Source organism: Bombina bombina, chromosome 2 (assembly GCF_027579735.1).
Source record: "Bombina bombina isolate aBomBom1 chromosome 2, aBomBom1.pri, whole genome shotgun sequence".
Taxonomy (NCBI): Eukaryota; Metazoa; Chordata; class Amphibia; order Anura; family Bombinatoridae; genus Bombina; species Bombina bombina.
In genome coordinates, this window is record NC_069500.1 from 486,445,950 (window position 1) to 486,458,834 (window position 12,885).

The 12,885-nt window shown below is 42.2% G+C and overlaps 1 protein-coding gene across 3 annotated transcripts in view; it reads right to left on the reverse strand.

Annotated features, from left to right (window-relative positions):
• THOC5 (THO complex subunit 5) overlaps positions 1-12,885 on the reverse strand; it is a 53,774-nt gene that overhangs the window by 6,820 nt on the left and 34,069 nt on the right. For all 3 annotated transcript variants that reach the window (XM_053702184.1, XM_053702181.1, XM_053702183.1), the window contains 2 exons: positions 7,967-8,081; positions 7,785-7,888 (listed from right to left, as the gene is read on the reverse strand). In XM_053702184.1, the coding sequence (XP_053558159.1) occupies positions 7,785-7,888; positions 7,967-8,081 (219 nt within the window). The remainder of the gene's footprint in view (positions 1-7,784; positions 7,889-7,966; positions 8,082-12,885) is intronic.

Below are 12,885 nucleotides of genomic sequence, written 5' to 3' on the forward strand. Positions count from 1 at the left end.
ACTTCCCTCATCCCCCAGTCATTCTGCCGAGGGAACAAGGACCAGTAGGAGAAATATCAGGGTATATCAACGGTGCCAGAAGATGAACAAAATTTAGGCCCGCCCACTGGAGACACGGGAGGGAGCCATGGACTCTCCTCCCCTCGATGGAAATGAAATTATCAGGTAAGCATAATTTATGTTTTCCATCTAAAGGGGAGGAGAGTCCACGTCTTCATTCATTACTATTGGGAACACATATCCAAGCTCTAGAGGACACTGAATGAAACCGAGAGGGAAAAGGCGGACCCTAATCAGAGGGCACCACAGCCGGCAAGACCTTTCTCCCAAAAACAACTTCCACAGAAGCAAAAACATCAAATTTGTAAAACTTTGTAAAAGTGTGTAAGGAGGACCAGGTAGCCGCCTTCCACATTTGCTCCATAGAGGTCTCAAAAACCAAAAAGACAAAGAAGTAGTAGAGGCCCTTTGCCCCTGCGCTTCCCAGAATACACCACAAAAAGAGATGTAGACTGTCTGAAATCCTTTGTAGCCTGAAGATAGAACTTCAAGGCACGAACCACATCCAGGTTATGAAGTAACCTCTCCTTTGAAGAAGGGTTAGGACACAAAGAAGGAACAATTATTTCCTGATTGTTGTTATGGTTGATGTTACTGTTAGACACCACCTTGGGGAGAAACCCCAACCCGGTGCAAAGTACAGCCTTATCCGCATGAAACACCAGATAAGGAGGATCACATTGCAAGGCAGCTAGTTCAGATACCCTGCGTGCCGATGCAATAGCCAACAGGAAGAGAACCTTCCAGGACAGAATCTTAATGTCTGTTCAATTGCAACCTTCTGCAAAACCTTAAGGACTAAATTTAAGCTCCAAGGTGGAGCCGACTGTCTAACTAGAATTAGGCCTGTCTTTAGAGTCTGAACAAAAGATTGAATGTCAGGGAGCTCAGCGAGTCTCCTATGCAACAAAACAGATAAAGTCGAAATCTGTCCCTTTAAGAAACTAGCGGCAAGACCCTTCTCCAAACCATCCTGGATACCTTCACCCTATGCCAAGGGTATCCATGCTTCTCACACCAGGACAAGTAAGTCCTCCACACCTTATGGTAGATGCGAAGCGTGACTGGCTTCCTTGCCTGAATTAAAGTATCAATCACACTTTCAGAAAAGTCTCTCTTGGCTAAGACTAGTCGTTCAATCTCCACACAGTCAGCCTCAGAGAATCGAAATTTTGATGTTGAAAAGGGCCCTGTGACAGCAGATCCCTGCAACAGAGTAGCCTTCATGGCGGAGAGGATGAAATCTCCACCAGATCCGCAAACCACGTCCTCCACGGCCACGAAGGAGCAATCAGAATGGCCGGGGTCCGCTCCTGCTTGATGCGTGCCACTACGGAGGTAGAAGTGGTAACGGTGGAAAAATGTAAGCAAGGCTGGACCTAGACACGTATCGAGGTAGCTTGCAGTGGAGTCTGGACGCCATGAGATTCATCTCCGGCGCTCCCCATCTGTGACAAATCTCCGCAAACACCTCTGGGTGAAGAGACCACTCCCCCGGATGAAAGGATTGTCTGCTGATAAAGTGCACTTCCCAGTTGTCCACACCTGGAATGTGAATAGCTGAGAGCGAGCAGTTGTGGGCCTCCGCCCACTCCAGAATCCGAGACACCTCCCTTATCACGAGGAAGCTCCTCGTACCCCCCTGATGGTTGATATAAGCCACTGAGGTAATGTTGTCAGTCTGGAATCTGATGAAACTGACCATCTCCAGAGAAGGCCAAGCCTTCGGAGCATTGTAAATTGCTCGTAGTTCTAGGATGTTGATCAGAAGGAGAGACTCCTCCCTGGACCATCTTGCTTGTGCCATCCTGGCACCCCAAACAGCTCCCCATGCCTTCAGACTGGCGTCCGTGGTCACAATCTCCCAGGACGGCCGCAAGAAGGATGTCCCTATGGACAGTTGCTCCGGACGAATCCACTAAGAGAGGGAGTTCCGAGTCAGAGCATCCATGGATATCAGCTGTGATAGATCTGAATGATCGCCGTTCCACTGTCTCAACATGCACAATTGAGGTCTGAGATTGAACCTGGCAAATGGGATGATATCTATGCTTGACACCATGAGACCTATCACCTCCATACATTGAGCCACCGACGGGCTTGTGGAGGACTGAAGGGCAAGACAGGTGGACGCAAGCTTCCTGCGCCTCTGGTCTGTGAGAAATATCTTCATGGACATAGAGTCTATTATCGTGCCCAGGAACTCCACCCTGTTGCTGGGAACCAGGGAACTCTTTCCTGCGCTGATCTTCCAACCGTGAGATTGGAGCAGAAGAAGAGCCCTTGAATGATCCTCTGCGAGGCCGAACGACGGCGCTTGAACTAGGATGTTGTCCAGGTACGGCGCCCCCGCAATGCCCCTGGATCTGGCCATTGCAAGCAGCGCCCCCCAAAACCTTCGTGAAGACACTCTGGGCCGTCGCCAGACCAAAAGGAAAGGCCACAAACTGGAAGTGTTGGTCCAGAAACGCAAATCTTAGGAACCTGAAGTGGTCCCTGTGAATTGGCACATGAAGGTAATCGTCCTTCAAGTCTAGTCATTAGCTGTCCCTCTTGAACTAGGGGCAGAATCGATCTGATTGTTTCCATTTTGAACGATGGAACACTCAGAAACTTGTTGAAACACTTTAGGTCCAGAATCTGACAAAAGGTGTCCTTCTTTGGGACCACAAAAAGGTTGGAATAGTACCCTAGACCCCTTTCTGCTAGGGGTACTGGTACGATAACCCAGAGAGAGGCGAGATCTCTCACACACACACACACTCACACACTAGAAATGCCTCTCTCTTCTCCGGTCTTGAAGACAGGTTTGACAGGAGGAATCTGCACTCTGACGGATGGGATCTGAACCCTATCCTGTAACCCTGGGAGACCATTTCTAGAACCCAAGGGGTCCTGAACGTCCTGCAACCATGCGTCTGAGAATAGAGATAATCTGCCCCCTAAGTGACTCGGAGACCGGTTGGGGGACGCCCCTTCATGCCGATTTCGTCTCGGCAGGCTTCTTGCTCTGCTTAGACTTGTTCCAAGAATGGGCCGGTTTCCAAGATCCCTTGGACTGGTCCGCTTTTTGCGGCGGGCTGCTGGCGGTGGGCCTTGTCCGCACGAAAGGGACGAAAAGTAGATCCCTTAGGGTTAACCTTCTTATCCTGTGGTAGGAAAGTACCCTTGCCACCCGTAACGGTGGATATGACTGAATCCAAACCTGGACCGAACAGGATCTTCCCTTGAAAAAGCAGGGACAACAGCCTTGACTTAGAGGTGATGTCTGCAGACCAAGATTTTAGCCACAGAGCCCTGCACACTAACACAGAAAAACCTGACACCTTAGCATTCAGGTGAATAATTTGCATATTGGCATCACAGATGAAAGAATTGGCAATCTTCAGCGCCTTAATCTTCTCCTGTATCTCGTCGATGGATGTCTCCCCCTCGACCATTTCATACCATGTCACAGCTCCAGCAACGGACACTGCTGGCTGAAAAACAAACCCTGTGTGCTGAAACATCTTTCTCAACATAGTTTCCAGCTTTTTATCCATTGGCTCTTTAAACGACGAACTATCCTCGAGGGGAATAGTCGTCCACTTCACGAGCGTAGAGATAGCCCCATCCACCTTAGGGATGGTCCCCCCCAGCTCAAGCTGAGAGTCCGGAACGGGGAACAGTTTTTTAAACCTAATCGCTCCTATTCGTTCTTAATAATATTAGCCATCTAAACAGGAACCGGGAAGGACCGAGGTACTACACTGTCCTCGTATACCTTGTCAAGCTTAGAAAAACGCAGGTTCCTCTGGTATCTTGGGTTCCGGAACCTCCAGAGTAGCAAGCACCTGCTGTAGCAGAAAGCGCAAATTCTCCATCCTAAACCTATAACCAGGCTCCTCCGCCGCCGGAGGCTTAGATGACACGGACTCCGACCCAGAATGGGCCTCCTCCAAAAAATCGGAGTGGACAGAAAAGGGGTGTGTGTATATCAGACTGTTTACTGAAAACAGAATTGCTAACCTCAATAGTTGCAAATTCTCACAGATATGCACCAAAAATTGGACAAAGAGAAGGAGTTTTTTTTTTAAATAATGAGACCAAATTTAGTGTCTAACAAACTATCACCAAAAAGTTATAATAATAAAAGATAAAGAATAATGAAATAGATGTAAACTTATTGCAATTAAGATGTTCACAAAGAAAACTTGTGTTCTATATGGTAGAAAAATAAAATTTAATTTATTAAACAAGTCAATAGATAATACGTTGATCACTGATAGTTGTCAGATATCTGATTGGAAATGCACATATAAATACATCATATGATAAAGATATATAGAGATAAATTCTTGCGGAATAAAAAAATTATATAAATGTTTGAAGTATCAATTAAAATCTCACATTGTATATATTCCACGTATTATTAGGTTGCATATAATGTTGACCTTGATTTGTGGTTACTGTGCACTTTATTGGCAACACTTTCAAAACTGTGTAATAATGCGACTGAGTAAAAAATATAAAACGTCTTTTATAGGGATGTCCCTTCGAACTGTGCGAGTAACTGATTGACTCTTTCTGAGTTGGGATTCTCCCAACGTGGTAGCTTATACCGGGGCTTTAATTCAGGAAAAAAAGAACTTTCAAATGTCCCTTTAGATCAAAGTATTCCTTCACCTTGTATAATGTAGCGGTATATCCGTGAATTGTATATAGTAAGGTGGTTTGTATTTTCTTACCCTGCTTGGCAGGGCTCGCTCTGATAGTTGCGGCGTCCTTAGGAGGTAGAACTTCAAATAGAATCTGGAACCAGCAACAGCTGCCTGCCCAGGAAGACTTCCTGTGCAGGCAGCTGTTGCTGGATTAATGGCGAGGCACTGCAGTTTAAATTTACAGGTAAAGTAATTACAGTACATATATTATTTTGTCTCTATCCAAACTTGTTCTATGTCCCGTTAAGTGGAGTTAAAGTGATGGTACATTCTGGAGTTTAAAAACGGTAGGATTTACCATCACTAAAAATAAATGCGACCTTCATTCATCAGTTTAAAAACAAACTGATGAATAGGTACCTTTTTTTTCACCATGGCTTCAGTTTTTCAATGAGGTGACATTCCTACCTCTTAGCCAATAGGCATGCTAGACTACCATCACTTTAAAGCCACCTAACTGGCTACCTTAAAACCCTTCCTAAACTGATATGTTAAATAAAAGAACATGCGCAAACTACACTACCAGGTACAGTATATACATTTACTATAATAATATAACATCAATTACCAGTATTTATTCCGGAATACCTTTTTATTCTCTTACATATCCTCATACACACAGAATAGGAAAAATCTTTAGCTTAGAACATGTTAAATTCAAGCTAGATTATACACTTATATATATTACTAGTCCTAAAGCCCGTGTACACGGGCTATTTTTTGCAGTACAGCTGTTCCACCCCTTGCTCGCTCTCTATCCCCCCTCTCTTTTGCTCTCTCCCCCCATCTCTTTTGCTCTCTCTATCTCCCCTCTCTTTTGCTCTCTCTATCTCCCCTCTCTTTTGCTCTCTCTATCTCCCCTCTCTTTTGCTCTCTCTATCTCCCCTCTCTTTTGCTCTCTCTATCTCCCCTCTCTTTTGCTCTCTCTATCTCCCCTCTCTTTTGCTCTCTCTATCTCCCCTCTCTTTTGCTCTCTCTATCTCCCCTCTCTTTTGCTCTCTCTATCTCCCCTCTCTTTTGCTCTCCCTCCCCCCTTTCCTTTGCTCTCCCTCCCCCCTTTCCTTTGCTCTCCCTCCCCCCTCTCTTTTGCCGTCTGTCTCCCACTCTTTTGATCTCTCTCTCTATCCCCTCCCTTTTGCTCTCTCTTTTGCGCTGTCTCTCTCCCCTCTCTTTTGCTCTCTCCCCTTTCTCCCCCTCTCTTTTGCTGTCTCTCTCCCTTTCTTTTGCTCTCTCTCCCTTTCTTTTGCTCTCTCTCCCTTTCTTTTGCTCTCTCTCCCTTTCTTTTGCTCTCTCTCCCTTTTGCTCTCTCTCCCTTTTGCTCTCTCTCCCTTTTGCTCTCTCTCTCTCCCTTTTGCTCTCTCTCTCTCCCTTTCGCTCTCTCTCTCCCTCCCTTTCGCTCTCTCTATCCCTCCCTTTCGCTCTCTCTATCCCCCCTCTTTTGCTCTCTCTATCCCCCCTCTTTTGCTCTCTCTATCCCCCCTCTTTTGCTCTCTCTATCCCCCCTCTTTTGCTCTCTCTATCCCCCCTCTTTTGCTCTCTCTATCCCCCCTCTTTTGCTCTCTCTATCCCCCCTCTTTTGCTCTCTCTATCCCCCCTCTTTTGCTCTATCTATCCCCCCTCTTTTGCTCTCTCTATCCCCCCCTCTTTTGCTCTCTCTATCCCCCCCTCTTTTGCTCTCTCTATCCCCCCCTCTTTTGCTCTCTCTATCCCCCCCTCTTTTGCTCTCTCTATCCCCCCCTCTTTTGCTCTCTCTATCCCCCCCTCTTTTGCTCTCTCTATCCCCCCCTCTTTTGCTCTCTCTATCCCCCCCTCTTTTGCTCTCTCTATCCCCCCCTCTTTTGCTCTCTCTATCCCCCCCTCTTTTGCTCTCTCTATCCCCCCCTCTTTTGCTCTCTCTATCCCCCCCTCTTTTGCTCTCTCTATCCCCCCCTCTTTTGCTCTCTCTATCCCCCCCTCTTTTGCTCTCTCTATCCCCCCCTCTTTTGCTCTCTCTATCCCCCCCCTCTTTTGCTCTCTCTATCCCCCCCCTCTTTTGCTCTCTCTATCCCCCCCTCTTTTGATCTCTCTATCCCCCCCCTCTTTTGATCTCTCTATCCCCCCCTCTTTTGATCTCTCTATCCCCCCCCTCTTTTGATCTCTCTATCCCCCCCTCTTTTGATCTCTCTATCCCCCCCTCTTTTGATCTCTCTATCCCCCCCTCTTTTGCTCTCTCTATCCCCCCCTCTTTCGCTCTCTCTATCCCCCCCTCTTTCACTCTCTCTATCCCCCCCTCTTTCACTCTCTCTATCCCCTCCTCTTTGTCTTTTGCTCTCCTTCTATCCCCCCTCTTTTGAGCTCTCTCACGCCAGCCCGGCCCCGCCAACGTCACACCCGGCCCCACCCATGCCACATCACACCTGTCCCCGTCCGTGTCACTCCCGACCCCGCCCATGTCACGCCCCCAACACCGGTCAGCACTTGGCAGATGCCAGGTCAATCTGTTGAAGGCCAGGTGGGTGTGTTTGCCCTCGCACATGCTCTACTGCGCATGACAGCTTCGGACAAACACACTTGGGCTTTTATATTATAGGATTATGATCTATACTTTTTATATGATGACTGGAGATTAGCTTCAGTTAAATAGGTATATAGTTACTATAGATACAAAATACATAACAGATTCATACAAATGTAATGATAATATTCAGTAAAAATTCTATATTTCAGTTAACGTTGTACAAATTAGAAAAATTACAGCATTTCATTATTTTGAATGAGTAAGTTGTGTGTTACAAGTAGCAAGAATAATGCACGCTGGTACATTTACAAATAATAAAAAAAATAATACTAGTATTTGATTGCATTAATGTATTTCTTACCTTACAATTGAAAGAAGAAAAAATAAACGTTTCCATACATAGAGGATAATAAATGATATCACATATGTTGTAGAGAGTTTCTCCGATTGTAAATTGTGTCACTGATGTCATATGTATTTTAACATACTGATTTCTAGACAAGGATCTAAGGAAATATTACACTCACCAGATAATCCTCATAGGTGATGACATTCCACCTTGTCAGCTTTGATACCACTTTGGCTGGGAACAGGGACTGACATTCTGAAGATACTGGGATACTTCCATGCTCTAAAATAAAAACAAATCATAATAAAATTATTGTTAGCATTGCTTACAGATAGAAATAATATTACTTTAGACACTTACCCAGAGAGGCAAACTGCCGATGCAAAGAGAGGCGGGAGAGCAACCGGGACCTTAAAAGGTTGATGGTCTTTTCCATGTGACTGGCACTAAGACTGTTGTCAGCCGCAATTGAAGGCTGTAGGGGAAAAAAACAATTTATTCTTACCTGATAAATTTCTCTCTCTTTCTTTCTTTCTTGGTAGTAATAGTCTACAAAAATCCTTACGTGTGGGAATTCATCTACTGGCCACCAGGAGGCGGCAAAGACGCCCCACAACAAAGCTTCAAAATATCCCTCTTACTTCCATTTCCCCCCAGTAGGACATATAGCCAAGACTAGGAGGAAGAAGTTAGAAAGATAATAAGGTAAAGAGGTGCAAACTAGAACTGCCGCCAACCAGGAAAAATCTGGCGGGTTTGTGGACTACCACCACTTAGAAAGAAAGGAAATTATCAGGTAAGAATGAATTATCTTTTCTTTCTAGGGTGGTGATAGTCCACGAAAATCCTTACTTGTCTAGCATAGTCATGAACTAATACCCAAACTGTAAAGTTCATGAAGGTAAAATGGGTGAGAAAGAAGGAAAGGCAGGCACCCATTTACCAGCAACCACCAGCGTTATAATCTTTCTTCCAACAAACAGCCCAGCCGAGGCAAACACCTTGAAAAGATAAGATATTGAGAAAGTATGTACACAGCACCAAACCACAACCTCGCAATTGTGGTTCACCAATACTTGATCCCTGAAAACTAAAGACAGACACACAGAATGGGTTCAAAGGGTTGAAATACCTAAACAGCGACAACTGACGCCTCCAAGTTAGTTACGAGAAGCAATGGTTCAATAAAGAAGCAGAAGGTAGCAAAAGCTGTCTTAAGTCACGACAGCCGTAAAAAGCAACAAGCAAGAGAAGACTGCCCAAAACTGTTTTTTGTAGTTCATAAATAAATAAAAAAATTCAACAACAAACCTACATTCTTAATCTTACAGAGAAAAAGTCTGTAAATAGAAAGACAGTCAGTAAAGATGCACCGTGTTGATGAAACAAGATACTGAATGCTGAGAGAGAGCGAAAATAATTGATGAACTCTCCTTGCTGAAGAAATTTGCCAGCAGAAACAAACCTCTGTCATCGCCAGTGTAACACGGGTACGTGATGAACGAAACAGTTTCTAGATATTGTATTGGAAGCCTCTCCTCCAGAGATGATCAAACTCCCTGAGACCTTCGAGCCCCAAGGCAGAACATGCTGCAATGTGCGATCTTATTGCAGAAAATGCCTCATGTCTGCAGAAAGAACAGAGCAGTCAGTGGCAGTTAAAATAAAATTTGCGCCTGCACTTTTCATTTCTACCTGTAGGTGGCACTGTTCAGTTCTTTCTCAATGTAAATATTTACATTGTTCCTCTCTCTACTTCAATTTCTTCCCCATTCCTGAACTCCAGTGCGGTGCACGATGTAGGGTAACAGGTAAGTCAGGGCTCAGCAAAGTCTAGGAGCCAACCAAAATGCTTGGGAGCCAGTTTATTTTTTTAACTTTAATAAATGTATGTGTGTGTATATACATAACAAAGGCTGAAAGTTATTTGGCTATGCACAGTATTCAGAAAATGGTGTTGTAGACCCTTTCCAGGCCATTGTGAATATCCCATTAACTCAGTTTGGAAAGCTTCAGCCTTTGTCATGTGTAACAAAGAATACAATATTTAAATGGGGGTGGGTAGTAACATAATAACATATTAAACACAGTTATATAAAATACAGCACAAAGGAAAGTAAAGGGTGAATCTAGCCCCTTGTGCTGTCATGCAAAGCATATAGACCACAGCAGAATAGCACAGCAGGTTCACAGACTGACACTGTGGGAACCTACAGCATCAAGGTTGTACATTAACCTGTCCATGCTCACTGGGTAAGGGTAACAAAAATAACACTGCATATAACCAAAAGAACACCATACCCACAGTGAAGCATTTTGGTGTCAGCATCATGCTTTGGGTCTGTTTTTCTTCAGCTGGAACTGGGGCCTTAGTCAAGGTAGAGGGAATTATGAACATTTCCAAATACCAGACAATATTGGCACAAAACCTTCAGGCTTCTGCTAGAAAGCTGAACATGAAGAGGAACTTCATCTTTCAGCATGACAACGCCCCAAAGCATACATCCAAATCAACAAAGGAATGGCTTCACCAGAAGAAGATTCAAGTTTTGGAATGGCCCAGTCAGAGCCCTGAATCCAATCGAAAATATGTGGGGTGATCTTAAGTGGGCTGTGCACAAGAGATGCCATCACAATCTGACAGATTTGGAGTGTTTTTGCAAAGAAGAGTGGGAAAAGCTTGCCAAGTCAAGATATGCCATGCTGATAGACTCATACCCAAAAAGGGTGCTTCAACAAAGTATTAGCTTAAGGGTGTGCACACTTATGCAACCATATTATTTTATTTTTTATTTTTACTTCCCTCCATCTAAAAGATTTTTGTTTGTTTTGCAATTGAGTTGTACAGTTTATAGGTCACATTAAAGGTGGAAAAAGTTCTGAAATGATTTATCTGTGTCCCATTTTTTTACATCACAGAAACATGACGACATTTTAACAGGGGTGTGTAGACTTTTTATATCGTATGTATGTATATATATATATATATATATATATATATATATATATATATATATATATACATACATATACACACACATATATGTATATGTATGTATGTACTTGTATGTATGTACTTGTAAAGTGCACACACATGATATATATATATATATATATATATATATATATATATATATATATATAGCAAAACAGGAAACAGCACTCTCTGGACTTAAGTAAAAAACAAGTAGTTTATTCAGTAACGTTTCGGGGAATGCTCCCCTTCATCAGACCAACAACATACAAGTGAGACAAACATTTAAGCATACACAAACCCCTCCCCCTAGTGCAAAAAACCGCCAAAAATGGTTGCCATAGCAACCAAGCAACCAGTTCAAAGTAAATACATTTACCAATGCAACAATGACATCAAAGAAACCAGATCATTATGGTTAATTAGCATCAGGTAACTGAATAAACTACTTGTTTTTTACTTAAGTCCAGAGAGTGCTGTTTCCTGTTTTGCTACATTTCAACTACTCTAGCACCCTGGCCCTTGGAGAACTGTTTGTGAGAGTGCAACTGACTCTTTTTGCCTATATATATATATATATATATATATATATATATATATATATATATATATATATATATATATATATAGTTAGTATGTATGTTATGTACTTGTAAAGCGCGGCTAATCACCCGTAAGGGTCTCAAGGCGTTGCTCATTTTATCGACCTCGGAAGGATGAAAGGCTGAGTGGACCGCGCCGGGGATCGAACCTGCAACCCTTGGATTGCTACAGAGCTCATACACACGTATATATATATATATATATATATATATATATATATATATATATATATATATATATATATATATATATATATATATATATATATATATATATATATATATATATATATATATATATATATATATATATATATCTATATATCTCAAGTCTGATAAAGGAAGGAACTCTTCCGAAAGCTTGTCAACTTATAAATGTATAGTTAGTCCAATAAAAAAAAGTATCATTGCTCAATGCAATACTCTTGTTATTTTGATATCTAAATCTCTCGACTAACACGGCTACTCCAATCAACGTGTATATATATATATATATATATATATATATATATATATATATATATATATATATATATATATATACACATACATACATACACACACATATATACATACATACACATACATACACACACACACACCAGAATCCCAAAGCTATGGGATATCCTGAAAAATCAGGAGGAGAGGTATACTAGTGCATGCCTATGATAGACAAAAGGGTACAGCAAGAAAAATACTGAAATATGTCTCCCAAGCAAAAGTATAACAATGTTAAGCAACATATAACCGTAGAACAAGATATGGGATACTGTAGTGTCCTCACAAGCAAAATTCTACTATTGCATGGAAAAACAACAGTAGTACAATAAAAGGAAATACTGTATTATCCTCTCACAAGTAAATGTATATTCTTGCATGGCAATAAACAATAGTATCAAAAATGGAAACAGGAAAAAAGTTCCCCTTCTTTTTTCTTGTTGCATAGTTTGATTAGAACCGCTGAGTTTAGCAGTCATTTCAGCTCCAGGAGAGACGCCGAAGCAAAATGCTGGTAAAAGCATGAGTTTCCACTCTTCCTTCTTCTGCACTCTCTTTGTGTTTATATCCAGTACCAAATATGGAAACTACTGTAGTATCCACTCATTAATAAAGAATACTCTTGCATTGCCACAAATAACAGAAGTACAATATATGGAAAATAATGTACTACTTACTCACAATTAAAAGTATACAATTGCACTGCAATAAACACCAGTAGTACAAGATATGGTGAATACTGTAGTATCCTTTCACAAGTAAAAATATAATAGTGGAACAAGGTATGAAAAAAACTGTAGCATCCACTCACAAGGCAAAGTATACCATTGCACGGCAATGAGTGAAGAAAGGAATGGGAGTAGGATTAAGGCCAACAAGAAAAAACTCTTTAAGAGTAGACCCTGAAAAAACCATAGGCCCCAACTAGCAGGAACAGCCAAGGCCAAATTGTTTGCAGTAAGGTGAATAAATAAAACAAACGCATCACCATAAAAGATATCATCCAATCTGAGATGCTATGGGCGCACTAAATCCAGTATTTGTAATAATAAACAGGTTTGAAAACAGAAAAACAAAAATGTTTAGATCTTAAACATTAGCCCCAACAAACAACTTATGCACCTAGAATAAAGGGCAAAATATTCCTACTCAGGTTCCTTTACTGAATATAGGCTTGACAGAGAGCACAGCCTTTGTTTTGACAA